At 30.2% G+C, this 25,911-nt stretch overlaps 2 protein-coding genes across 8 annotated transcripts in view; one reads left to right on the plus strand and one right to left on the minus strand.

Moving 5' to 3' along the window:
- LOC136983690 (cyclin-D-binding Myb-like transcription factor 1) overlaps positions 1–5,092 on the plus strand; it is a 27,249-nt gene extending 22,157 nt beyond the window's left edge. Inside the window, exons 6-11 of the mRNA XM_067280499.1 lie at positions 276–412; positions 1,030–1,189; positions 1,266–1,349; positions 4,598–4,666; positions 4,733–4,815; positions 4,884–5,092. Of these exons, the coding sequence (XP_067136600.1) occupies positions 276–412; positions 1,030–1,189; positions 1,266–1,349; positions 4,598–4,607 (391 nt within the window). The 3' untranslated portion in view covers positions 4,608–4,666; positions 4,733–4,815; positions 4,884–5,092. The remainder of the gene's footprint in view (positions 1–275; positions 413–1,029; positions 1,190–1,265; positions 1,350–4,597; positions 4,667–4,732; positions 4,816–4,883) is intronic.
- Positions 5,063–25,911, minus strand: part of Uck (Uridine-cytidine kinase) — a 23,291-nt gene continuing 2,442 nt past the window's right edge. The window contains exons 2-8 of one of the 7 annotated variants that reach the window (XR_010882078.1): positions 7,741–7,900; positions 7,558–7,654; positions 7,235–7,401; positions 6,697–6,794; positions 6,553–6,601; positions 6,112–6,355; positions 5,243–5,417 (exon numbers count right to left, since the gene is read on the minus strand). Coding sequence is in view for 6 of the 7 variants with exons in the window: in XM_067280500.1 (XP_067136601.1) it covers positions 5,287–5,417; positions 6,553–6,601; positions 6,697–6,794; positions 7,235–7,401; positions 7,558–7,654; positions 7,741–7,900 (702 nt within the window). In the remaining variant the exon portion in view is untranslated. Of the gene's footprint in view, positions 5,418–5,675; positions 6,356–6,552; positions 6,602–6,696; positions 6,795–7,234; positions 7,402–7,553; positions 7,655–7,740; positions 7,901–25,911 lie in introns of those variants that run through there. The other 6 variants (XM_067280500.1, XM_067280502.1, XM_067280503.1 and 3 more) reach the window with 6 other exon arrangements.

A 25,911-nucleotide genomic window follows, 5' to 3' on the forward strand; every position in this document is an offset into this window, starting at 1 on the left:
TTGCATCTACTCATATCAAAATGGTTTTAATATATTTAAATAGCATATAAAGTAATTAGTATTTGTTATTTTTTTTAACAAATCTGTTAATAGGTAGTAAGCAACAATGTTTTTGTACTGTAATACTAAATTTTTAAAAATTACCCTTGTCTAATAAGCCTTTTAGCTTTCTGAAAAAAGAACAACCATTAATGCTGAGAAAATAATTTTAAACGTTTAAAATCTTTTATATAGTATAAAAAATTGATAAAATCAGAAAATTTTTATTTTTTCAGAACGTCAAGAGATGAAGTGGAAGACTTACAGGCGCTAGTGTCTATTTACGGAAATAAGTGGACAAAAATTGGACACATGGTTAATCGAGAAGCAAAAAACATTAGTGAAATAATCCGATGGCACAGGAAGAAAGCAGGTTATATATACTTTACATTATTATGATAATGATACAATTTTACATTGGAACCGTGATCAGAAGAATTAATGTACCATTTTAGGAAAATTTATATTTAATGTCGGATAGATTATTTGACCAACTTATTGCTAAAAATTTTGTGATTTAAGATCTATATATCTGTCCCAATCAACAATTTATTTCATACTGTTTCAAGCATATTAATTATAATACAGTGATTCTAGAGTTCACGTTATTATACAGTCGCCAATAAGTTAAAAAGTACAATACGTACGAGTTTGTGGTGAATGCACGATATATCTATTCTAATATGAAAAAATGCATTGCAAATGTGCTTCTTCAGATGATCTGTATTCTTGTATGCAGACTTTTGAATCTCCCTATAAATTTAATTATTCAATCTTGTTACAGTAGTGATACATAAAATGTTTTTGTATTAATTTTAAAAAATAGAAACATTGATTTAAATAGTAGAATTAAATTAATTACCGTATTTTACAGACTATAAGATGCACCTGAATTTTGGAGGCAATTTTTCGAAGAAAAAAGTGTGTGTCTTATAGTCAGTAAAATACGGTAAGTAATAAAGAAGTAAGATATAAAATATTTTAATATAGTTAAAGGACACTGGTCAGCAGAGGAGGAAGAAAATTTAATCGAAGCCATTAAAACTGTTCTTCAAACTAACGACGTTGCAGGTGTTTACTACGGAATTCAATGGGAAGAAGTTGCCAAATTGGTTCCTACTAGAAATTCATATCAGTGCCGTCAGCATTGGTGAGAAAATTGTTACTGGTGATCATGTATACTAAAATACTTTATTTATTATGTAATTTAATGATATATATTTTAGGCTGTTAAATACTTGTTGGAAAATAAATAACGATAAACCAAGAGAGAGGTGGAAAGACACTGACACGGTTCGCTTAATCTATCAGTATGTAATTTATATTACTCATTTAAAAATTTACTTTATTTTTTCTTAATGGCAATTCATATAACGATTACCTAAATTATGATTTAATGTTGGGAAACTTGTTTATAAGTTAAGTGCAATGTTAAATTTTAGTGGCTACTTTTCATCATTCCAAAATAATATATAAATAATAAATTAAGTGATCTTTTTCACTACATGTAGGATATGGAATCAAGTATTTAAAGTTTGGATATCGGGTAATATACAGGGTTGGGCATAAGTAATGCCCATTTTAAATTTTATTGAACAAAAATTACATCAAAATGTTCCCCCCCATATTCAATACAATGCTGAACTCTACTAGCAACACTTCTATAAACTTTTTGACACATTTCCATGCTAATTACAGAAAATTTCTCTGCAATTACTTGTTTTAATTCAGGAATTGTTTTTGGTTTGAGGCTATAAATCTGATCCTTCAATACACTCCACAAAAAAAGTCCGGTGTTGTTAGGTCTGGTGATCGTGATGGCCACTCAATAGGTCCACGTTGTCCTATCCATCTCTGCTCAAAATTTTGATTTAACCATTCCCGAACTCTAAACCCATAACGGGATGGCACTCCATCCTGTTGAAAGTAAACATTTGCAATAGAAACTAATAGAAATTTAAAAGGGCGTTATTATTATATAGGGTGGGGCATAAGTAGTTTGATGACACTGATCTATACATTTAAGATTCTGTTGAGACTTGTTATTGATTCATCAATGTATGATTTGAACAAATCATATTGTGTTATTCCCTGAAGATTTAAAACTTGTCTTCTATATGTTGAATAAATAGTCTCCTATTAAAAAATCTGTGTGTTAAAGTCAGTTTTTGGGTAGTAATTAATTACTTATTTAAAATTTATTATTTATGTGGAATTATTTCTGTTGTATGTGAATTCTGAAGTTTAATTACCACTTGTGATCTGGTGTCTACGTTGGTAAAGTTGGAGTAACAGCATTTTTCACTATTACGAAGGCAATGCAATACTTGGACGATCTGCCAATGAGGAATGCCACCAGAGGATTTTCTATGGGAAACTGGCCCCTATTAGGTGTTAGACACATGAAGAAATCCCAGAAAACTCCATATTGCCATTTGCAACTTTTATCAACTTTTACAATTAATACTTCAAAATACATCCAAAACATAGTAGCAATGCAAGAAGTGTTGCTCTATTACCATGGAAATTAAACTGGACATTATAAAACTAAGTGCATTATGTGAAAAAACTGTTTGAAACATCTGCTACTAAGCAGTAAATGAGTATAACGTATTGTATTAAGTACATTGAAGGATCAAACCTAATAATAAATGGTTATTCTGTGTACAAATGTACTTTCTAGGTTAGTTTTTGACTTTCAACAAAATCTTGGGAACCTAACCCATTCATAAGTGGGGGAACATGTGTAATTTATTCTAGAGTGGGAACAATCTGTTACTTTTGCATATTGTTATACAAATGCATTCCCAGTTATACTAGCCTGACTCTTTCAGACCATATATGTTTGAAAATTGCAGACAACTAAATTAAATCTCCCTTATTTGATAGACCACAATTGGATGATAAATGTTGATACCAAATAAATCTTTTATTAATACTGTATATTCATAATTTTTGGCTGTCTTATTCCATTTCAGATTAATCACTAAATAAATATTTATCCAAACTATGTTGTGTTTATTCTGTTATAATTGTCTTTGAAACAGTCTGAACAAACTCCTGAGAAAATTTGGCTACTGTGTTTACTGCTGTTAACCCAGTTGCGTGAATTGTTTCATTATGTCACACAAATAATGAGGACAAAAAAGAATAATAATACATTTTCACTGAATTAATTTGTCAATCTTGTCTAAACTAAATTAATAGTCAGCTTGTTTTATTTTTGATTTATTTTATTCAAATTTTGCACAAAGGTAAGACATAATTCAGAGGAAGCATGAACTAATAAAAAATGATCATTTATCCAGTGATGATTTTAGGTTGTTTTTGGAACAGAAGAGGTCCTCTATAAAATATTATTATTTTCTATGTTCTATTTGGTGGTCTTTCCTTTGCTAAATTATTTGTTGTTTGGTTAGTTTAACCATCTAAACTCAACTGGCTTTATCAAAGAAAAGTAAAACAAAGCTCTCAGATTTGTCTCGCTCTCCCAGTTAATGTACTAGTACAATTATTCTGCAACAAGAGTTAAAAAATAATTATTTTAATTTTACTGTTTATGATTAGCATTAAAGATTCTCACAAGAAAACAAGTGCTTAGTCTAACTTTTGATTATTTTATCATCATTTTAATTGAAACAATTAATAAAGTTGATTATTGCTAACTGTGGAACAGCTGTTTTCTCCTTCAAAATATGCACAAATCCAGATTTGGAAAATGCATATTGAATTTAAGACTCTTGATCAGAAAAACATTCTAAAGTATTTAATCTCTCATTTTCTTTTATGTTGTTATCCATATGATTATCATTTCTCTGTCACATAAATAATATCCTTGTTAGTGTTATTAGTGTTTTTGATTAGTCATTATCAATGTTTTTGATAACGACTAATCAAAAACATTACTGAGGAAACAAAATAGCAATTTTCATTTTCAAAACAAGATCATAGAGAAAACCGTGGTCTGAACCTGCCCGGTGGCTGGTTTAGATCATGGCTTTCTCTTAGACTGACTTCCTGCCATAAAGATCAAACAACCAATTTCTGATCCTCATCAAAGAAATTTATTCGGGGAATGCAGTTTTTTGGGATCCGTGATCTTGACAAGTTTTTAAACTGCTGTTGAGATCTAAAACCAGTTTCTGCAATCCAGTCGAAGAGTTTATACCACTCCCTAAGTATGTCTGCAATGAAACATTTACCATGGAATCAAGAGCTGGCCCTATGCAATATGCTAAGTGTATTATGACATGTATTGACTAGAAAATTTTTAGGAAAAATGCTAATGTATAAAATAAGCTTATAATGAATCTAAAATTTTCAAAAGCATTTTGGTTATTGTCAAATTTAAACCATCACTTTGTTAGGAACCTGTTACTGGTGTGCTTTGTGAAATTACAGTTTATCACAAATGCTTTCAAAGGTTTGTAACGAAGTGATGATTTCTCCCCAGTGTTTGGAAGACTGAGTTTGAGCTTTATAGTCAAATTTAAAATTATATGAAACTTAATGTAACATATTACAAATGTTAAATAACATTATATTCTTGTTATTTCAGTCTTTATTGACTATCGACAGATAACGAGAAAGACATCGACTGGGATGAGCTGACCTATGAATTTGACAAGTAGGCGTTTCTCTTTTCTAAATAGCATGCTTAAAGGAAAGAAAACTAATCATTTTTCCCTTGCAGTGTTGCATCATATGCACATTTGAAACAAAAATGGTTACACTTTAAACTAAAAGTACCAGGTTATCAAAATAAGGATTTCGAAGGTAAGAAAATTTGAAATAGAAATAAGTGCATTTGCCTATTCATTTTACTTAAATTTTTGTATTTTCAGATATAATTACGTACTTATATTGTTGTTATTTACCTTCGTTGTTGGAAAAAGTCGGAAAGTCTTACGTCAAAGAAATCGTAGACACAGTCTGAAGTGCAATTTGCTAAATCTTATCTTTATCGTTGTATATACATTTTTTTCATTTTTAGCAGTCCAAAATTTAAAAGAATGAGAACGAGTTTGCCGTAAATAAATGCAGAATAATTTTATTTCATACTTATCAAATCATTTGTTTGATAACCATTGTTATAAATACAAAAATTTAAGAGACTCCTGCGTCTGCGATGATGTCGCCATACCATAAAATCGAAACAGATTTGAAAAGTATATCTAAAATATATTGAAATTGAAAATATCTCGGATATAGTAATTCTAATTCTATTAAAAAATAAATAACGTGCGGTCAATGTGGACGAGTGCTCGTTTGGGAATCCGAGAAGTGTCTGACTCTCTTTTCGCGGCGAAAATTGTTGACGGTCTTGTTCGGACAACGGAGCAGGTCCTGAATCGTCTGAACGATCAAGTCTATAGCAACTGAAAAAACAATTAGAAAGTGAGTAAAGGCAATTCTTACGCATAATATGTGAGATGCTAAAACAATAAGCAAATCATTAATACTTACTATTAAGTTACAGAAACTATTCTTGTCAATGACGTTAACTGAATTCATTTAGAAAATTTATTGTACATATGTTACTAATAAAAATTCAATGATCCTTATTTTAAAACACACTTAAACTTTGTTTTGTAATTAATGAATATGCATGTGGACGTATGTTAAAATAAAAACTATTTTTTATATTTGACGGCAATTGATTTTATTTAGCAAAATCACAAAAAGTACATGATTTCAACTGATTTTCCACAAATAAATCTACACTTATACATAATTCTTTATGTACAAGTATAAGGATCTTTAATATAAGGCACTTGCATACCAATATCTAAACCACATTTCACTGCATTTGTGTAAAGAATCATTGAATTTCTGGAGTAATTAAGCCAGTCTTTGGCTAAGTGGGTTTAAAATAAAAAATGTGCATCACAGACTGTCTTGCCCGACGACCTGGAATTTCTGCCAGTTTTTTTTTTAACATTAACATTACGAAATATGCACATATAAAAAACACTAAAAACCAACGGGTAATACAATAGTAAATTATATATCACAGAAAGAAAGATAATGGGATTGTCTTTCTAAAAATAAACAAACAAAAACAATATTTACTTGCTCTGACAGGCTAACACCCAAAGAATTACTAGCAGGTGAAAAACACATTGAAAGCAAACGTCAAGTGCACTTAGTATAAAAAATAGGAGAAAAACATTCTGGGACATGCAGGACTGGATGGAGCACTAGCGAGACGGCGTGTTAACAAGCGCATCCGAGTTACACTGGTGACAACACGGCAGTCCGTTGTGGGAGTGACGTAACAGTTCCTGGATGTTCTTCACTATAAGGTCAATAGCAACTGCAACAGAGTTTCAAAGAAGGGACATGAGGAATTTTTCTAGCAGCTGTTAACTATTAATCTATTATAAGCAATATAAATATTAAATGCAAAAACAAATAACGGCAGGAATTCCAGGTAAGCAGAAACTCGCATTACGAGACAACTACAATGACAAAACAAGTTAGAAGAGAAACGTTTATAAAATGAGATCATACCTTCATTATCCGCACCTCGTGGAATGATAACGTCGGCATATTTCTTAGACTGAAAATATCACATTAAAGTAAACTTGACGGAAAAACTGCAATTAAGCAAATTAAGTCGAGAAACCGTAAAAATGCAAAATGCCATTTACTTACTGGCAAGCAGAATTCTTCAAATGCTGGTTTGACAAACTTAGTATATTGATTTAGAATCTGTTCCAGTTCCCTCCCCCTCTCTCTTGTATCTCTTAAGACTAAAAGAAAATTATAAAATTAAACTGAAATAGCCAAAGATCTACAAACTGAATTATTTTTGGACTAGAATTAAGCTAAATTGTAGAATTTGACCTAAAGGAAGATTGAATTTTCTTAAGATAACAACTAATTTACCTAGAATGGGACTCGTGCACGTAGATTATTAGGTCTTGAAGTGAAGGTCGGACACAAATCTAACTATATTAAATGATATAATCACACAGATTAACAGCTGCAGTGCCGAAATGCAGCAATTAACCTATTTAGTTACCCAATTTTAATCATTAGTCTTGATACAGAATGAAGGCTTACTTGTTAGTCTAAAAGTAACAATTAGGTTCCGTGATTTGACCTAATTAGCTCAAAAAACCCAGTATTACATTTAAGATATTAGAAAATCGAGATATCATTCATAGTTAAAGCAAAATTCTGTAATTACCTCTTCTGGAAAGCCTAGTATCTGGATCAGTATCAACAAAAAGTTTCATATGGAAAAGGTCTCTAATCTTCTGGAAATAAAATATAAGGATCCCTTCGAACAGCACAACATCTGCCGGATAGATCGTGATGAATTCGTCTTTCTTCCTAGTACCATTGAAAAAAAATCTAATGAAGGACAACATAGTAATTATTGAATACTCTTAAATTAAGAAATAAGCATTTGCTAGCTTAAGAAATAAAACCATTTTGTTTTTAAATTGTTAATTTTAATATATCGTACATATTAAGATTAATTAAAATACTGGCAATGTTTTAACTTGCCTCGAATTGGAGATAAAGTCATAAACTGGCACTTGAACAATCTTTTCATTTAAAATGTCCTTCAGCGTCTTGTAGATCAGATCATTGTCAAATGCATCTAAATTACAAATAGTTTTTTTAATATTATGGCTATTGTTAAATGTATACTTTCATTTTAACAATTATTTTTAAGCGGGTGGTTACCAGGATGATCGAAGTTGTACATCCCTTTAAATGCCAAAGCTTTGTCTTCGTCCGTTAATTCGTTATAAAAGCTGTCCTGACTGATACACACCACTCTTCGATGGTGTTGATCTATAGAATCTTGCCCGAGTTTCTCCACGATCTTCTGACATACGGTCGACTGTATAAAAATAATATAATTTTTTTAAAAATTTCTTCCGGTCATAATAACTGTGAAAGCTGGGGGTAGATAAAGTAAACGTCTACCTCTTAATCAGCTACAGGATAGTAAATCCTGTCCATGGAGTCGTAGGATGGCTTAAAATATATAAAATCTCTCAATTCATTCGACTGTCAAGACTGACCAGATAGGGAATGAAATGTGCCCTATTACGCGTTTAAGTATAGTTTCTAAAATGGAGGGCTATCACAATAACAAGTGAGGAGAGTTGCAGGTAGGTCCGAGTTATAGCGGTGAGTAGTCTGAACTCAACAAGTAAATACAACAAATAAAGTTTACTAAACAAAAGAGATCCACAATATACATTAGTCTGAATCTAATATAGGTTATCATGGTCAAACTTAACTATAATTACACCTTAATATCTGGATATACTATTAAGCAGAGAGTATGCGGCTAATTCTTAAGTGAGAGAGAGAGAGTTTGTATGTATTTAAATTATACATACTACCTCAACTGTTGGTTGGAGCATAGTCTTCTGGTCGGCTTCTAGGCGACCAGGAGGAGACAGGGCAACGGTGGTGAAAGTTCAGCGAGGAAGATGAGAATCTTGCCGGGAACTTATAGTGCACAAGTTTAATATGTGGGCAAGAGACTCCTATGGCAAGCACCCTTCTTCTGTTGTCTCTTCGGACTCCACAGGAACTGCTCCGATCGGAGGAAATTGCCTTTTTATCCCCAAATTTCGACCAATAGCATAAAATGATCCACGAGGACGTGCGATGATGTGCAGACGGGAAAAAAGACAGATTGTCTTCAAAATTTGAGGATAAGGTCCTGTGGGAAAGAAAATGGATTTCCTTCTCTATCAAAAAAGTGAGACTGTATCTTCCCTTTTTTGGAAACATGTAGAAAAATAATGTATTTTCTTATACTAATTAATTTACTAAATCCCGATTCTCACATAACAGTAAAATGTTTAATATCTCAATTTAGTTTCATTTTATCACAACACGCATAACATTTAGAAGTACTTTACAATTTAGTTAAATAGCTAAATATACTCAAGTCTATATTACAATTGTTTAACTTTTATTACTCAAATGACTTAATACAAATGTGATTACATAAAATTGTTCATTGAAAAGATTGAAGAATAACAGACGTGTCCTTGAATGAATGTTTACGACTACAAATGTTAAAATATATACAGGAGAGAATTATCATCAATGATTGATAGAGATTATTAAATTAATTTCATTAATCAAAGTTTTAGGAAAATTTAAGTAAATAATTCCAAGGAGGAAAAAAAAAAAAAGATTTTTTCACAAGAAATAAAATTAAACACAGAAGTAATATTCTAATGAAAATGTTAAATTATTTTGACTTTACATTTACATGTAATAAGTCCTTCAACACTGTTAAAGTTACCAACAGCTTATTTATAAAACATTTTCTCTGAGCATCTTCAGTTAAGATTTGCGGATTTCACAAGGATTTACAAATAAAATTCTAAAATGTTTTTCTTCCTATAAAGAATAATTCATAATAAAAACATCAACTCTTTCGAAATATTAATTTTTTTTATAATAATAGTAAATTCATTTTCTTAAAAATAAAAAGAAAGTCAAAAAATTTCTCCCACATCTTGTATCCATTTTCATTTATTTAAGTACTTGCCAATCTTACATTTTAGATGACTTGACAGTTAAGAAAGACTGATTTTGATATGCAGAAACTGATAAATAAAAATAATCTATAGTAAAACTGTCAACATTTTTAACTATTTATTCATTCTTTGTTCTCGTCACAGCAATAAGTTTAATAATGTTTGGCTAACTACAGATTAATAGTACATGTAATATATAATTTTTTAAATAATACTTATCATCATCTATTGAAAAAATTAATTCCTTGTAGTCTAGATTTAAAAGATGATGTGGGATGAGAATAAATACGAAAAAAAAAAAAGATCATGAGATGTTCAAAAAAAGGACGAAGGAAGAAAAAATAGAAATAGTCAACGAGTTCATGTATACCTAGGAACCATAATTACGGCTGTTGTATACATTGCACGCTATGGAATTTCGGGACCGAGTATGTATGTTAACTCGGGACCGAGAAGAGTTCAACGATACCCTACTTTTGGACCGGAGACAAAAAATAAGAAAGTTATCATATTTATGATTTCTTGCCTTACACAATGCATTCTATGTCGTTTTAGAGTTTTCCACTAGGTGGCGTTTGACTGTGTTCCCGACAGACTCCTCCCAGTGGGGAGCTGCCGACAGGCCACCCAGTGTTTAGCATCTCTAATTCTTGAACAAAAGAAGAAAAAAAGGAAACATATACTGAACTACAAGCAGTGCCACCTAGTGGAAAACTCTAAAATAGCATAGAATGCATCACGAAAGGCAAGAGTGCCCACCAGTGGCCAAGTAGTCTTCATACCCTGAACACTGGAAGTTCGGTCATGGGTTTGCGCCTCGCTCGGATGGGCTGGTCACGTGGAGTTTTCCAGGTTTTCTCCACGTCTAATACGTAAATAGGGGCCAGTTTCCCTTAAAAGACCTCCTGGAAGGCATCCATTCCTATGCAGATCACCCAAGTGTTGTGTTGCCATAACTTAAACAGAAAGGCAAGAAATCATAAATATGATAACTTTCTTATTTTTCATCTCCGGTCAAAAAGTAGGGTATCTTGAACTTGTCTTGGTCCTGAGTTAACATATATACTCAAAGTCCCAAAGTTCCATAGGGTTCAATCTATACAACTTCCACAATTACCTCAGGTGGAAGGAGCAGAAGAGATGTTACAGCGAGAATAGCCCAAGCAAAACAGGCATTCTATATAAAACGACAGATGTTAACATCAAAAAATATATTAATTGATATTAGGAAGCAATTCATTAAGAATTTTGTCTGGAGATAGCATTGTACAGTTCAGAGACACGGACACTCCAAACAGTGGAGAAAAGAAAACTGGAGGCTTTTGAGATGCCGTGCTGGCAAAGAATGATGCGAGTGTCATAGATGGAGAGAAAAAGGAACGAGGATGTTTTGGGAGAGGCAACAGAGAAGAGAGATTTTGAGAATAATAGAAGAAAGAAAAAATGACATGATTGGCCACCTAATTCGACACTTGCAGTGGATGAATGTTTTACTGGAAGGCAAGATAGAGGAAAAAAATACAGAAAAGGCCTTATCAACAGATAAAACAACTAGCTAAGTGAAGAGAGAGGCTATAAGACTGCATACATCCATATTTGCCCACCAACTATTGGTTGAGGAGAGAGAGAGTCTAGAGCAGGGTTGTCCAACCTTTTTTCCTAATGGGCCAAATTAGAAATTTATGTATATTCAGTGGGCCACAAAGTTAAGTTATATAAATATATTTTTTTTAAAAAGTTGAAAATGCAAATATAAAATTTTAATAACAAATATATATATATTTACAAAAAGTACTGTATTATTTATTGACAGCAAAAAAGAAATTGTAATCATACAAAATAAAAATAAATTAAATGCAATTTTTGGCATCGTATTCCTTTTATAATATTGTCAATATCTGCTTTTATGGTACTAGTCTTAATTGTAAGAATGTTAGTTAAATGGAAATCACTCAACGTATTTTTTTCAGCAGATGTTTTTCATGCACAAAAAGAATTGTTCTCAACAGTATGTACTACCCCACATGCATAAGTTTTCTAGATAAAACAATCTTCTAGCACCAATTACGACATCAAAGTGTATCCAGTGAAACGAGAATAATTTTTACAACATACTTTACCAAAATAAATGAAAATGTATCTAAAAAAATGTAGGGTGCAGTGGGCCGCAGATTGGACATCCCTAGTCTAGAGAATGTGATTTTGGCATATGACTTAAGATTTATAAGAACTTTAAAGCTGGCTTTCTTACACCAGAGCAGGAAATCTATCACATCTACAAAACAAAATCTCATAAAAAAACTTTAAATCATGAATTATTATTTTTCTCCTAATCAGAAATTTAAAGCTTCCATTTAAAATTCTTGTAAAGCTAGTAACAGTGAATTCAAAGAAAACACTAATGTTGGAGAGCAGACATTTTCTAAAAACTGCCATATAAGCAAACTTGGGATTTTTATTATTGGTCATAAATGCACTTCTGCAAAGATAATGCATAAGGTGTTATCTCAAAAGGCAGAGAATTTCTAGTTCAGGAGAACAACTGCTTCTGAAAGTGTTTTGGCAACTCAGTTACATATAAACAGTCGAATAAAATTTAATATCTTTTGTATGTGTTGTGATAACTGCAAATTCAGTACAAAAGGATTAAAAAAAGACACTTAATAATCAAAAAACTGCACTAAGGACAAGGAAGGTCTTGAAAAGCAAATTTGAATTGGATTTACATTTCATTTCTTTAATTGACTCCCAACTAGGGCTGTAAAGTCAGTAGATCAGCACCAGACTCCAAATCAAAATTTTAGAAGGGTCAAATCCTGCTTCTAAATAACTTAAAATATATTTTGACTATATTAATACAGAATGGCATTTTTTCACTATCAAGTCAATCATCGGGATTTCTATCAAAATTGAATTATCTTTCTTTTTTCAGTTTTTCATTAGCATCACTATCATCTTCAAACACACAGAAAATGTTTTGTCAATCTGTGGTTATAATAAACTATTCAAAGACAAATTTCTGGAATGAAAATTAACAGCAGTTATTGATACACAAAGGAAGATTGTGAAGTAACAATTGTTGTAAAATAAGATCCTGCATTACAGGAAGCTTCTGTAATGCAAGATAGGAGGTTAACATTCCTGTTAGGAGCTTAATATACAGTAAATGAGTAATTTTTTATTGTGACATTGTCACAATGCCGGACTACAATTTTCGACCATATTTTTAATTTATTTAATTTAAAATATGTGCTCTTGATTTTAGTAGTGTCTTGCCTGTCATCTAACTCTATTCTGGAGAAAATTTTTGAATTAAAACTGTGACTTCCACTCTATACTGGAAGTTTATATATAGTTAATTGGGGTACCCCGCCCCTACGCTTTCCAAATCTGGTCTCAACTTCCATCTATCTAACTCCATTCTCAAGTTTAAGAAAGAACAGACAGAAAGACACCATTGGAAATTTATAGGTTTGCAATTTTAAAATTGCAGCTCAATAAAAAAAAAATAGGAGTTGAGTCTGTCCATTTTTATTGACTCAATCCAACTTATGTAGAAATGAATTTGCTTCTGATTCCAACTTCATAGCCCTGCTCCCAATAATAAGCATATAGCCCAAAAGTATTAGTTTTCTAAATAATCTACTAAAAGCAATTGGAATTGGTTAAATTATGTTTATACAGTAGAGCGTCGATAAGTGGAATGGCCGGAAAGTGGAACGATTTTCAGTCGGACTGTGTCGTGCTGAATCGAATGTTTTTGATACTAAATTTACTTCTAAAGTATAATTTTCATGTTTTTTATATTCTTTAATATATTTATTTTGTTTGTACAAAATGCAGAAATAATTTTTAACGATACGATAGCCTCGATGATTATTATAAAAATTTTCGTTAGGCTTAAAATCGACGAAAATTCAACACGAAGCGACACGCAACGGAGAAAAATTCAACAGGAAGCGATATGCAATGGAGAAAAATTTGAACATCGGACAGGTTAATGTATTTTTTCGTACAAAGTCGGAAACTGGAACAAATCATTAACTGGAAGGACCCCAGTCTCCAATTGGTTCCACTTTTCGACGCTCTACTGTACTGCAGTTTGTGAGAGCCCAAACTTGACAAAAAAAAATTTGGGAGTGAAAATTTAATTTTTGAAATTAAAACTTGCTATAATTTTTCCCACGATTGTTAAAATTGTAAAGGATATGATTTTATCCCTCTGTGGAGTCACTTCCCTTTCAAGATGAGACATCGAATGTGTCACCAGGAACTTGGTGACGACAATTTGCTATCGGACATAGGCATTGCAACATTGCCAAAGGAGGCAGACAAATCAAGAATACTAGAGAACGAAAGTAGTATTACAATCTCAAAAACAAACTAGAAATCTTCCAGGCTGCAGGTGAAAAAACACATAACATCTGTTTCTCTTAAATGCATTCCACTCATATCAATTGAATCGGAAAGAACATTCTTGGTAGCAGGACTTTTCATTACTAAAATAAGAGTCAGATTGAGTGATCAAAGTATTGACCATCTTTGCTTTTTAAAATCTTATTATAAAAATTTACAATAATATTTTGTATTATGTTTTATTTAAACTCACAAAAATTACTTTTTAAGTTTATTTTTTTAAATTTTCAACTCAATTCAAAGCATTTTTTATTTTTTTTTTACAAATATATGACAAAGTCGCTCCAAAATTTTTTAGACGATTACCATTTATTTTCTCTAGTGTTCTAGAACAAAATTATAGACAGCTGGATCTTCCTTTCTAGGCTACGCAACTGCCTACTCTTTAAAAAGTTCCTTAAAAAACACAGAAAAATCAATAAAATTAAAAAATTTCTTTAAAATTGGTATGGTAAATCTTACGTCGTCTTTTTAATTCATCCTTGTCAGTTCGGGGTTCCAGCGCCTTTTTATCCACTGAGAATTAGCACTGTTTAATGTAGATTATGCCGAGACATCCCTCTGGTGACAAATTTTAAGAATATGTTTGAATTTCCGGAATAAATGGCGATTGTCTAAAAAATTTTGGAGAGACTTTGTCTTCTATTTGTAAAAAAATTTACTTATTCATCCGACAGAAATTCAAACACTTTTATTTTTGTTGTTGTATGTAGTTTCCAGCAAACTTTAATAAATTTTTTCTATTTGTGAAAATTTCTACATAATTAAAGATAATTTTTAATATACTGTATATCATACACAGCATTATTAATATGATTTTGGAGGTTGCAAACATATTAAATTACTTTAAAAAATAAAAAATAATTAGGCTATATCATTTGATTTCAAGATATTTTGTATATCTTGAAAATAATTAATTCTATCCCGGGATCCTGGAAAACAGTTCACTTTTATCCCAGAATCCAGGGACAGACAAAAGACTGGGAAATGAAAAACCCTAGTCTCAACATATGACTGGTGTGAATCACTGGTATAATAAGCTCGCATGTATGTGTGTCTATTTGATCTAGACTAAGTGTAAAAAAATATGTGATAATATGGAATTATTGGTTATTGTTAGTCACAATACTTTAAACATTAATTATTTTAATCATTATTCACTACAGTACAATAGATTAAACTAACATTTCTTATTTCAATTATAAGCTAACTGTTGTTAAAGACAGTTCTGCAAAACATAATAGATAGATTAATTACTATTACCAGTAATCAAAGAATTATAATGGATCTTCAAGTCAGCCTAATTGGTCTGACTTGAAGCTCTCTAATAATGTCTCCTATCAAAAGACAGTTATCAGTATAGGCAAATTCCAAAGTTATCCGAATAAATGAATTAAATGTGTGTGAATTCTTGCATGTTTGATATTGCTGACAGTAATTTTTTTTCAATCCTTGTATTATCTAACGAAGTCAGCACAAAATGATTTTAGCTTAATTTTCCTGTATGTAATCCAAGACAATTTGTTTTTTATATCATTCTAAAAGTATCTCCTGAAGGTGTATAAAAAGTCCTGAAATGTGATTCTCGGGGAAAAGAAGGACAGGAAAAACCTTTTTCCATCCATTCTTGATAAATAACCAAATTCATTTTTACCTTTTTCTCAATTGTTCACCAATCCTTAAGATACCAGCTTTAAAACAAGCAATTTTATTTGATTCCAAACAAAATAAAACATTTTGTTTTTTATTTGGAACCAAATAAAACGGTTGTTTTAAAAGAAAATAATATTGACTCTCATTCTTATCACTTGCCCATCTTCACTAAGGACCTCCTGGATATATAAAACTGGATTATATAAATGTTATTTCCGTGCATTTATTATTTCTAGTATATATTTTGAATTATCAGTATATATTTTATTTTATTATATTCATTAAGAGGGCATTTTATGTCCATGTTTATGCAAATAACATTAAATCTTACATTTTTAATTAAAATCATATTTTAACATTATATTATTAAGAGAAAAATTATCTAATTGTCACATAAAAATAAAGATATACATTAGAAAGACAGCAAAATATAAAAGTATTAATAGAATATGGAATATAACAACACTAACTTGGATTATTTTATATAAAAATGAGTAATTTCAAATTTCTATAAAATTTTTCTAACACAGACACAGTCTAAAAACCTTTCACAGTGTTGTATGGAGAACCAACGAACGTTTTCGGCCTCCACCGAGGCCTTCTTCAGGTAGAGAACTAAAAGTAAAAGTTATCGTCCATTGGTTCTCTATACAACACTGTGAAAGGTTTTTAGACTGTGTCTCTGTGTTAAGCACTCCAGTGTTACTAGAAGAAGTTGTTATTGCATTACAATTTTTCTAACATTTCTCAGATAGAAAATGAAAAGTAAACTATTGTACATGTTTAAATACTTTTGTTAATAATTTAAACATGGATTATCAAAGAATTCAAGATTTCAGATAAGATGTAATTTCAGTGTAAACCAAATTCTAACATTTAGTGCACATTAAACCCCCCCCCCCAACAGTTTGGAAAAATGCCAATGACAGATCAGCACCATAAGCTGGAAGTATAAATACTTGTAAACACAAACAAATAAAATTTACAAAAAAAGAAAATAAAAAAAAAGCTACAGAAAATGATTCTACCAAGTAATTGCTTAAAAAGTAGAACTATTAAAAATAAATCATCTAATACTAAAGAATGTCGATCACTTCCACTGACAGTAGACATCAGTCTGGTGTCAATTTACTTATTTGTTTTAATATTTTCTGATAACTGTTTGGTTATCCAGGATGACACAAACTATTACATCATACTGTAACTGAAACAATAAGAATTTATTACACGACATTTTTGAACTGAAATTACAGTACTGGTCTGTTGATATTTTTAATAAACAATAGAAAATAATAATCAACTTATTTCAGTTGTATGTTAATATTCTTGTATGCAGTTATTTATACAACTATTTATCCTTATATTTAAATGTATAGGATAGAACATCTGGCTAGATAATTGCAACATAAGTCATAAATTTAACATCTAAATATACATTATAATGTGTACATTATCCATCTATCTAAAATAAGCAACAAAGATATATATTTAGCAACATTTGTATAGACAGACATTAAATATTCTAACTCTTATAAATATTAACTGTATTTTTATTTTAAACTACAAATGTAAACTATAAAACTAATCACTAATTTAATAAGAAAGAAATTACAAAAATGACATCCTAAAGCAAGAGAAAACTGACTTATTTTAAATAAAAAGTCAGAAGTATACCTCTTGAAACTACAGGGTGATTCAAAGATGAACTTTACATCTTTGAAAGCGAGTAGAATTGTAATTAGACTTACAGAATTGGTTGAGATATTAATTTACAGCAAAACACATCAAATTTATCTCACCTAATGCAGAAATGTTGGATCAGATTGAGGAAGATGAGACATTTCTGCACAATGTTATCTTCAGTGGTGAGTTAACATTTCATTTCTGTGGTAATGTAAACACTCAACTGTAGGATGAAAATCCACAAGCAACTGTGAAACATGTTTTTGACAGTCCAAAAGCAGATGTGTTTTATGCTCTTTAGCACAGATAAAGTATACAGTCTCTTTTTTCTATGAAGAAATCATCTGTGGTATCGTATATCTGGATATACTGGAAAATTCTCTCATTCCACAATTAAATGACAATGACACGAAGATACATGCACTTTCAGCAAGATGGTGCATCATTCTACCACCATACACATGTCCCGATTTCCTCGACAAACACTTGCCAGATAAGTTGGATAATTGCCATAATTGGATAAGCCAGATAATTGGTAGAACAGGACTGATTTCAAATCTGGGAAATGAGGTGGCCATGCCACCTCTTGATTTTTTTTCTGAGGTTTCGATAAACATGTAGTGTTTACTTTACCTTTATAAATCTCAAAGCTTGAAAACCCAAATCACCATCATAGTTACTAAAGTAACAACATAAATTCTGCTTTAAATTTGGCCAGAAACTGAATTCGGATGGGATGTCAGCCATATCACCAATGGTGCTTGCATTAAACCAAAATGACCATGAAGTAAAATTTTGTATTTTACTATAAATCAATATAATGTTTTAGCTGATTCTATATGTCTTCTCATTAAAATTATATATGCTTTTAAAGTTGCAAAGCCCTTTTTTTTAATCACTATATATAGAAATGTTTAACCAAAAAATATTCTAAAATTAAACTCTTCCTCATCAAAAGATTTGGTAAACAAACCAGATAAACAAACAACATTCAATGATACCTTTACAATACGATCAAATCTAAAAAAATTTATTTCATATTAAAACTTCTGAATATGTACTTTCAATAATTCAAACTCAACTTAATCTGAACCAATTTTAGGTCAAAGAACAGGCAAAAACAAAGAAATGATTATTTTAAAAAAAATGATTAATTTATAAGATTTGCATGGATTCCCTTTTTTAACATGAATATACCAAAAACAGTACAAAAATAATATACAGTAAGATCGTAGGCACAAAAAACTTTTCACACACTGTTTCTAGCAAACAAATTAATGAGCACAAACGTTTTCGGCCATTTTAAAAGACCTTCTTCAGGTGCACTGAGGAACAGTCCTCAGTGCACCTGAAGAAGGTCTTTTAAAATGGCCGAAAACGTTTGTGCTCATTAATTTGTTTGCTAGAAACAGTGTGTGAAAGGTTTTTTGTGCCTACGATTTTAAATTAGTTCTAGCTTTGTGTGCAGAGATACAGTAAGATCCCGCTTAATGCAGGGGATGCATTCCTAGACGACAAAGCGCTAAACAAAACAGCATTAAACAAAGTCATTTTAACAGAGTAAATAGGGATAGGGAAACACGCAACTAAAAATAGATAAATTTGACTTAAAATTAAAGTTATTTTTATATTAATTTGTATAATAATATATGTTAAATAACACAAACATATGCACACAGAAATGTAAAGTTCATTTTTTGTGACAAAGGTCCTGGCTCTTCTGAAATTCTTGTTTTTTTGCCATAAAGTCGTGAAGTTTCACTTGTCTCTTTTTTCTTTCCTTAAGCAAATGTCAGTATCAGAAGATCGCATCCAAAACACCTCGTTTTGCTTTTGCACTCCTTTTAAAATCTGGATCATTCGCTACAATTTGATCAACGATTTTGGTTATTGTTACCAAACTTTTACTAAGGAAATCTGTAGAGAAATTTTTTGGGTTCTTCATTTTCAGAATCTCTATTTTCCAGTTCTAAATGAATTCCTTCTTGAAGGTTGTTGTAAGACTCTTGCCACTTCTTGAAGGTTGTTGTTAGTAAGACTCTCGCCAGAAACCTGCTCGTCTACCTCTTCTAGTCCCGCTGTATCGATTAGGTTGAGTTTGGTCAACCTAACGATACAGCGATAGGCTCTTCTCATTGGGAATTTTTGGATACCTTCAGCCATAACTTCTTCCACACTTCGTTCGTGCATTTATCAGTTAATCCTTGCCAAGCCAAGCCAATATTGGCTATGGCATCCATGATGTTAGATTTTTTCCAAAATTCCACCAAACAAACAGATTTGAAGAAAGTACACCTTTTTCTGATTGGTTCGCATTCATAAGTAATCGTATTATATACGAATCAATGAAATGCTACGATAATTTAAATCGGCATAAATTTTGAGCCTTTTTTTTAGGCTCCCAGCAGACCACGTTATATCAAATCAGCGTTAAGCGAGGCAGCGTTAAGCGGGGTCTTACTGTATATTTATCTTTGGTTTCTGTCTTTTTTCTCTATTTAGAATCCCATTAAAGTATTCTACTCAAAATTACTTGTAGCAATATATAGGCCAAATCCAAAACACATTTTTAAAAAAATGGAGACAAAAATTATGACAAAAAATTAATTTCAAAATAGTAAACAGAAATTAAATAAAAAAGAATAGATGATAAAGATGAGAAAACTATGGATCTGTTTAGTGTCATTATGTAAAAATAAAAATTTAAGCTTTAAGTGTTAACTTTCAGGGAATAACTTTATGTTTGATACAAATATACATGTAGTGTGCAATGCCATTTTTCTCTAAATTTATTTTATTGAAGAATTGAATTCTAAATGCAATGTTTTCCGATAAAAAAAATATATATATATATTGTAGCAATAGTGGTGCTATAAGTGACTGTATTTTGAAGTTAAATTTATAAGAAGTCATAACATTTAAAGCACCAAAGTGCAAGTAACATACTGTTTAAAACATTACAGCTTATATTTACATCATTTTGATATTATAGCAAATTTGTATCCTAGTGGGTTTTTACAATTTTATTGAAAATTGTAAAATTGAAATGAATTCATTCACTAGAAAAGTGTTTATTATCTCTCTTGAAAAGTTTGTTTTTGGCATTTACATTATGGCATTGCATGCTTCGTATATATCGATAGCACAAAAGCAAAAAGAAATTAAACAGAAATAAAATTCTTATAAAATTATCAATCATTGTGGTGAACTAAAATTCAAATGTTTTTTGAGTCAGATATTTAAATTTAAGATGACAAAAGATGGAGTTATTATTTCAAATGTTGAAGATTTTATAAAGTTCAACCTAATTGCAATTTTGATGAATGAGAAATTAAAAGCACATATGTTATATTCAGTGACAGAGTGCAATGTATTGCGAGTAAGGTTAAGTCTCAGCTATTTTTCTATTTCCATGACTCAAGACTATTTTTTCAATCCTGGGAATTTCTGAGACTACATAAGTTCAATACAAGTTTTCAATCAAAATAATAATATTTTTTAATATTATATTATGTTTAATTAATACATACAAAATGCAGATTTAAGCATAAAGCAAACAAAACATGCAAAAAAAATATTTATTAACTAAATAGAAAAAAGATATATTAAATGTAAAAAACAAAACACAGTATTTATATTTTAATAAACTGCCTAAGAAGCAGAAACTTTTTGTATTTGTGAAAAACAAGAGTACCGGAAGTTGTATGATAAAGTTCCAGCATTTTATAAACCAGCATAAACTACTATATAATTTTTAGAAATTTCTCTGATATTTCTATATATTAAAGTCGATTGACTACTGTTAATGATTTCATAAAGCATGTTTCGGCTTTCTGACACAGTAGATATTGGCAAGATGCTGCGATGCCTTTCTCGACACCGGCAACGTCCGAGATGTGAATTTTGTTTGTTAACATTTAGCACATTTTTTAAAAAATGTACTATATGCATGTTGTTTGGTTTGTTTGCACTGATACAGTACAATCATACCAAATAATAGCTAGCATTGCTTTTATGTACAAAATAAATTTTTACCTTCAGTTAGCAATTTGTACACAAATTTCATGACAATTATTCGGGTCTATTGTAAATCTAAGATATAGTGTGTGGAGAAATCGCAATGGAAACAAGATTAATTAAGAAACTAGGTCTATAGATCAATTACTTCGTGGATCAAAGCAAATAAATATATCTTCCATTAACAGAATTTTGATTAAAGGAAAAGATTGATAGTTATTTTACCTTTACTCTCTAAAAATGAAATCGAGTATATTTTTTCTATATTAAACTTCATCAAAATCCTTGTCATTTATTTACTGAATTTACAGTAACTCAAAAGTTATTGGACACTTCTAATTAAACTAATTGATATTAGTAATTTTGAAATAAAAGTAATAATAAACAAAACTTTGTTATTTCCTTTACTGCAATTAAATCAACTACATATCATTGTGTGTCAATTTTCCAATTATGTTGTCAATAAAAGCAAAACTCATGGTATCATTGTATAAAATACATGCCACAAAACTCGTCAGATAACTTAAAGATTGCATTATTGTGATATTTATAAGATTTATCCATAATTCTGTAGTAGTCTGTAGTGGTATAATGGCTGTGAATTTTATTTCTCACATTCTGCTGGCATTTGACAAAAAACAGGAAATTTGTAGGAAAACTGCATTTGATATTAGAAAATCAGTGATAGAAGTTAGAAATCACTGGACATGGGGTGATACTTTGAGATATTAGTAGTATGAAAAGAATCTCAACAGTACACAATGTTATAAAAAGATACAAAGATAAACACAGAAATGCAAATAAATGATATGGATGCCCTGCTTGTTACGGTACAAGATAAACTCGGATAATCTAAAAGATAAGAAATAATCCTACGATAAAAAAAAGTGCAGCAAAACTTGCAGTGGAGTTGGAAAATTATAATAGAGTTCATGTTCACCTAGAAACAGTATCCTACAGGAAAATAGATATAAATGTAGAGTGGCCAGGAGAAAATTTTATGGTAATGAAAGGAAAGCTTGCTATCAGTTTGCAAAAAACTATGCTGGATAAAAATTATCAGTACTGGAAGCCTGTGATATTTGCAGACAAAAGCAAATTTAACATTTTTGGTGCTAATGGTCAATCATGATGTGGAGGAGACAAAACTGAACTGAATAAGGAAAATCTTGTGCCAACAGTAAAACATGGAGAAGTGTTATGGTTTCAACCTGTATGGAAGCATCTAGAGTTGAAAGACTTGTGTTTATTGATGGTAATATAAATTAAGAAGGATATTTCAATATTTTAGAACAAAATCTAAAGACTTTGCCAGAAAAACTATCAAGATACCTCCAAGTTTTATCAGAATAATGATTTGAAGCACAAGTCTTATAAAGTTTGATAAAGATTTCTGTACAATTATCCAAAAGGGATTGACACTAGCAGTCTCCCATCCGAAATGTAATCATTCATGAAATGAATTAAATAAAAAGGTTCAGAAACAATATTAGTAACAAAACTGAATTGAGAAGCACTCTTGAACATGAGTAGTCAAAAACTGAGGTGAATATCACAGAAAAAGTAGTAAAAATCAAACCCAAACAGAATGAAAGCTGCATTGGAAAGAAAAGGCAACAAGTTATTGAAATATTTACTACTATGTATAACTAATTTTTTACTTTGCAATAAAAATCAGGTCTGATGACGTTTGTGAGTCACTATATATTGGACATATTTTTGTAGTGTGTTTAGTAGTTAAAAACTTACAAATCAAATATGCAAATAGATTTTTTTAATTTCAAAAAGATTACAGTTAATATAAATATTAGAAAATAGTATAACAGTGTATCATGTTTTTCATAGTTTGAACTTAATCACTTTTCTACAATTTCATACTCCGAAAGTAATATTTCAATTGAAAGAAAAATTTACGAATTAAATGAGAAACATTGATTTTTCTTTATGTATTATGTATGATTTAATCTGAATTATTATAGATACAGATTACACACTATATAAATCTATATATATTATGCAATCTGTATAAATGAGAGTTCAATGTTCAGTTTCTTAATATCACTTCTTCAAATATTGAATGTATTTACAAATTATATATCAGTAGTAAGTATTTTTGCTGAAATAATCTGACCACTTAATTTGTCGAGTGAAAAATTAGCACGCCGTTAGCTACATAAACATTCTCAATTATTCCTATTATAGATGAGCCTGAACTACAGCAAATTTAGCTAGTATGGATGAGATGTGAGGATTGACCCTTGCTTAAAATCAACCATGAAAAATCACAAAATTCTGGATCAGATTTTGACCTGAATCTCAGAGATAGGCTGGTATCTTACTTAATGTGTGATCTAGCTGATCCATACACAATTTTAGTAAATTTCTGAAACAGCATTTTACAATTGTATTAAATGAAAGATAGAAAAATACCAGTATATAAAGAAATGTTAATATTTTATGGACTATGATTTCATTATCATATATACTTTTAACTAAAGAGTGAACTTTAACTACAATAAAAACATCTACTTTTGTTGATAACAGCTTAATTATTAGCTAAAATTTTTTACATTATCTTTACAAAAATTATTCCTATTAAAAAATATATTTATCTTTGATGCATTTTCCCCAATAAGGAATGAAATATCAGTTTTAAAAGTTTATATAACAAATACAGTGAAAGAATGGCAATCCTATAAATTAAATAAAGATTCTTTAAAAGGTCAAGAAGTAATCTAAAGATAAATTCTGGTTTAAAAATCAGGACAGATTCTTCGTTCTGGCTAAAAAATAGTCTTGTCTTAAAACCTAATTTTGTAAAAGTAAATATTTCCACAAATACTTTAACTGAAGAATGACTTTGCATTCTTCTTCAGTTAAAAAAAAATTTATCTTTATAGGTAAGCTATATTAAGAGATTTAATAATTTAGTAAATTCACAATTTTCCAAAAAAGGGACTCCATCTCAATTTTTCTAATTTGGATAAGCACATTATTAATTATACTATCTAAATTTTATCAAATTTAACTCCATTTGCATTATCATTGTTTATGTTTGGCATATTTTTCTTCTTTCTGATTATGCATATTTTTAAAATTTCATAATCATCTTCATTTTTTGATAAATTTCCAAAAATTCCATCATAAAAGTCTTTCCCTCTAGAAAAAGAATTACACTTTCTTAAAGAAGGTTTGCTTATATATTTTCTTCACTTAGATTTTAAAATTTTCTCTATCATATATATTTTCTTTCCTGAATTATGATGATAGCATCGTATTTCATCATTGGTCACTACATTTAAAAACAAATTTTCTTATTCATTTTAATTCAAAAGAAATTGGACTAAAGCCAAAGAAATGATTTTTCTGGACATTTGTCAAAAAGAATGATAAGCCAATATATTGAAAAACTTAAATCAGTTTTCATTATGAATATGCATTTCCAGCAATAAATTTATGATTTTGATACAATATAATTGATACAGTTGAAGAGAAATTCAACCATAATGTGATTTTGTACTCTTATTTCTACTTTAGAGGTAAAGATATACCAGTAGTCACTGTAGTAACCGGTAAACCTTGACATTCACGATCATTGAATGTTTACTTAGCCATCAAATTTATGTAACAGCAAATATTTTTTGTAAGTCAGTCTTCAAACACTACTTTCATTATTATAAAAAATATTTCTGATGGTTACGTAACTTGTTATTGAATAAAAATAATACAGTAGCAGCATTAATTCATTCTTGTATAATTAGCTAATGGAACTAGTTTAAATAGTTAATAAAACACATCATGGTCTTTAATAATTAAGAATTGATATTAAAATTATAAAATAAGGATAAAACAATTCAATGTTAAATTTTTGAAGTTACTTTAGTTAATATTGTTTTAAAATTATTTTTGTATATTTTCATTTAATCATACTTTAAAAAAATTAACTTTTAAACTGTACATAGATAAATTAATAAAAAGTTTACACACAGAAGAATCATGTGGAGACACTACAGATTTGTTTCATCTTGTCAAGCCCTTTGATATTTTATTTTGCCAATTTTCAATCTACACAATGGGTGGAAAATAACTAGACATTGAAAAATTTGCTATAATTTCTATGTTTCTAATGCAAAAATGATGAAAATTGCTTAACATGTACCTTATTAAATGGAAATATGGACGCATACCTTAAAATTCAATGTAGGCACTGGGACCATCCACCAACTTCCTCAAACAACCAGAAATCAATGTGGATGTCCTGCCATTTTTTTCTGCATCAGCAACTAAACCCGTGGTCATTATCTTTGAATGACAATTCTTGATCGTTTCCAGACAGACCGTGGCATTACATCCCTTTACCGCATGCCACCATTCTACACAGCAACCACTGATTTCCACACCACAGTGTGCAGCAATTTACACTTTGTCCTGAACAGACAAGCAGTTAGCCATCTTTTTTGTCAGTGTGCAAGTGGCATCTCTCAGTCTCTGCCTACATCACTGATGCAGGAATTATAAAACTCAATTTAACTGACTGATATGAAATACATGTATATAAACTATTATAAAAATT

This window comes from Centruroides vittatus, unplaced genomic scaffold (assembly GCF_030686945.1).
Source record: "Centruroides vittatus isolate TY-2023 unplaced genomic scaffold, ASM3068694v2 contig_884, whole genome shotgun sequence".
NCBI classification, from domain to species: domain Eukaryota; kingdom Metazoa; phylum Arthropoda; class Arachnida; order Scorpiones; family Buthidae; genus Centruroides; species Centruroides vittatus.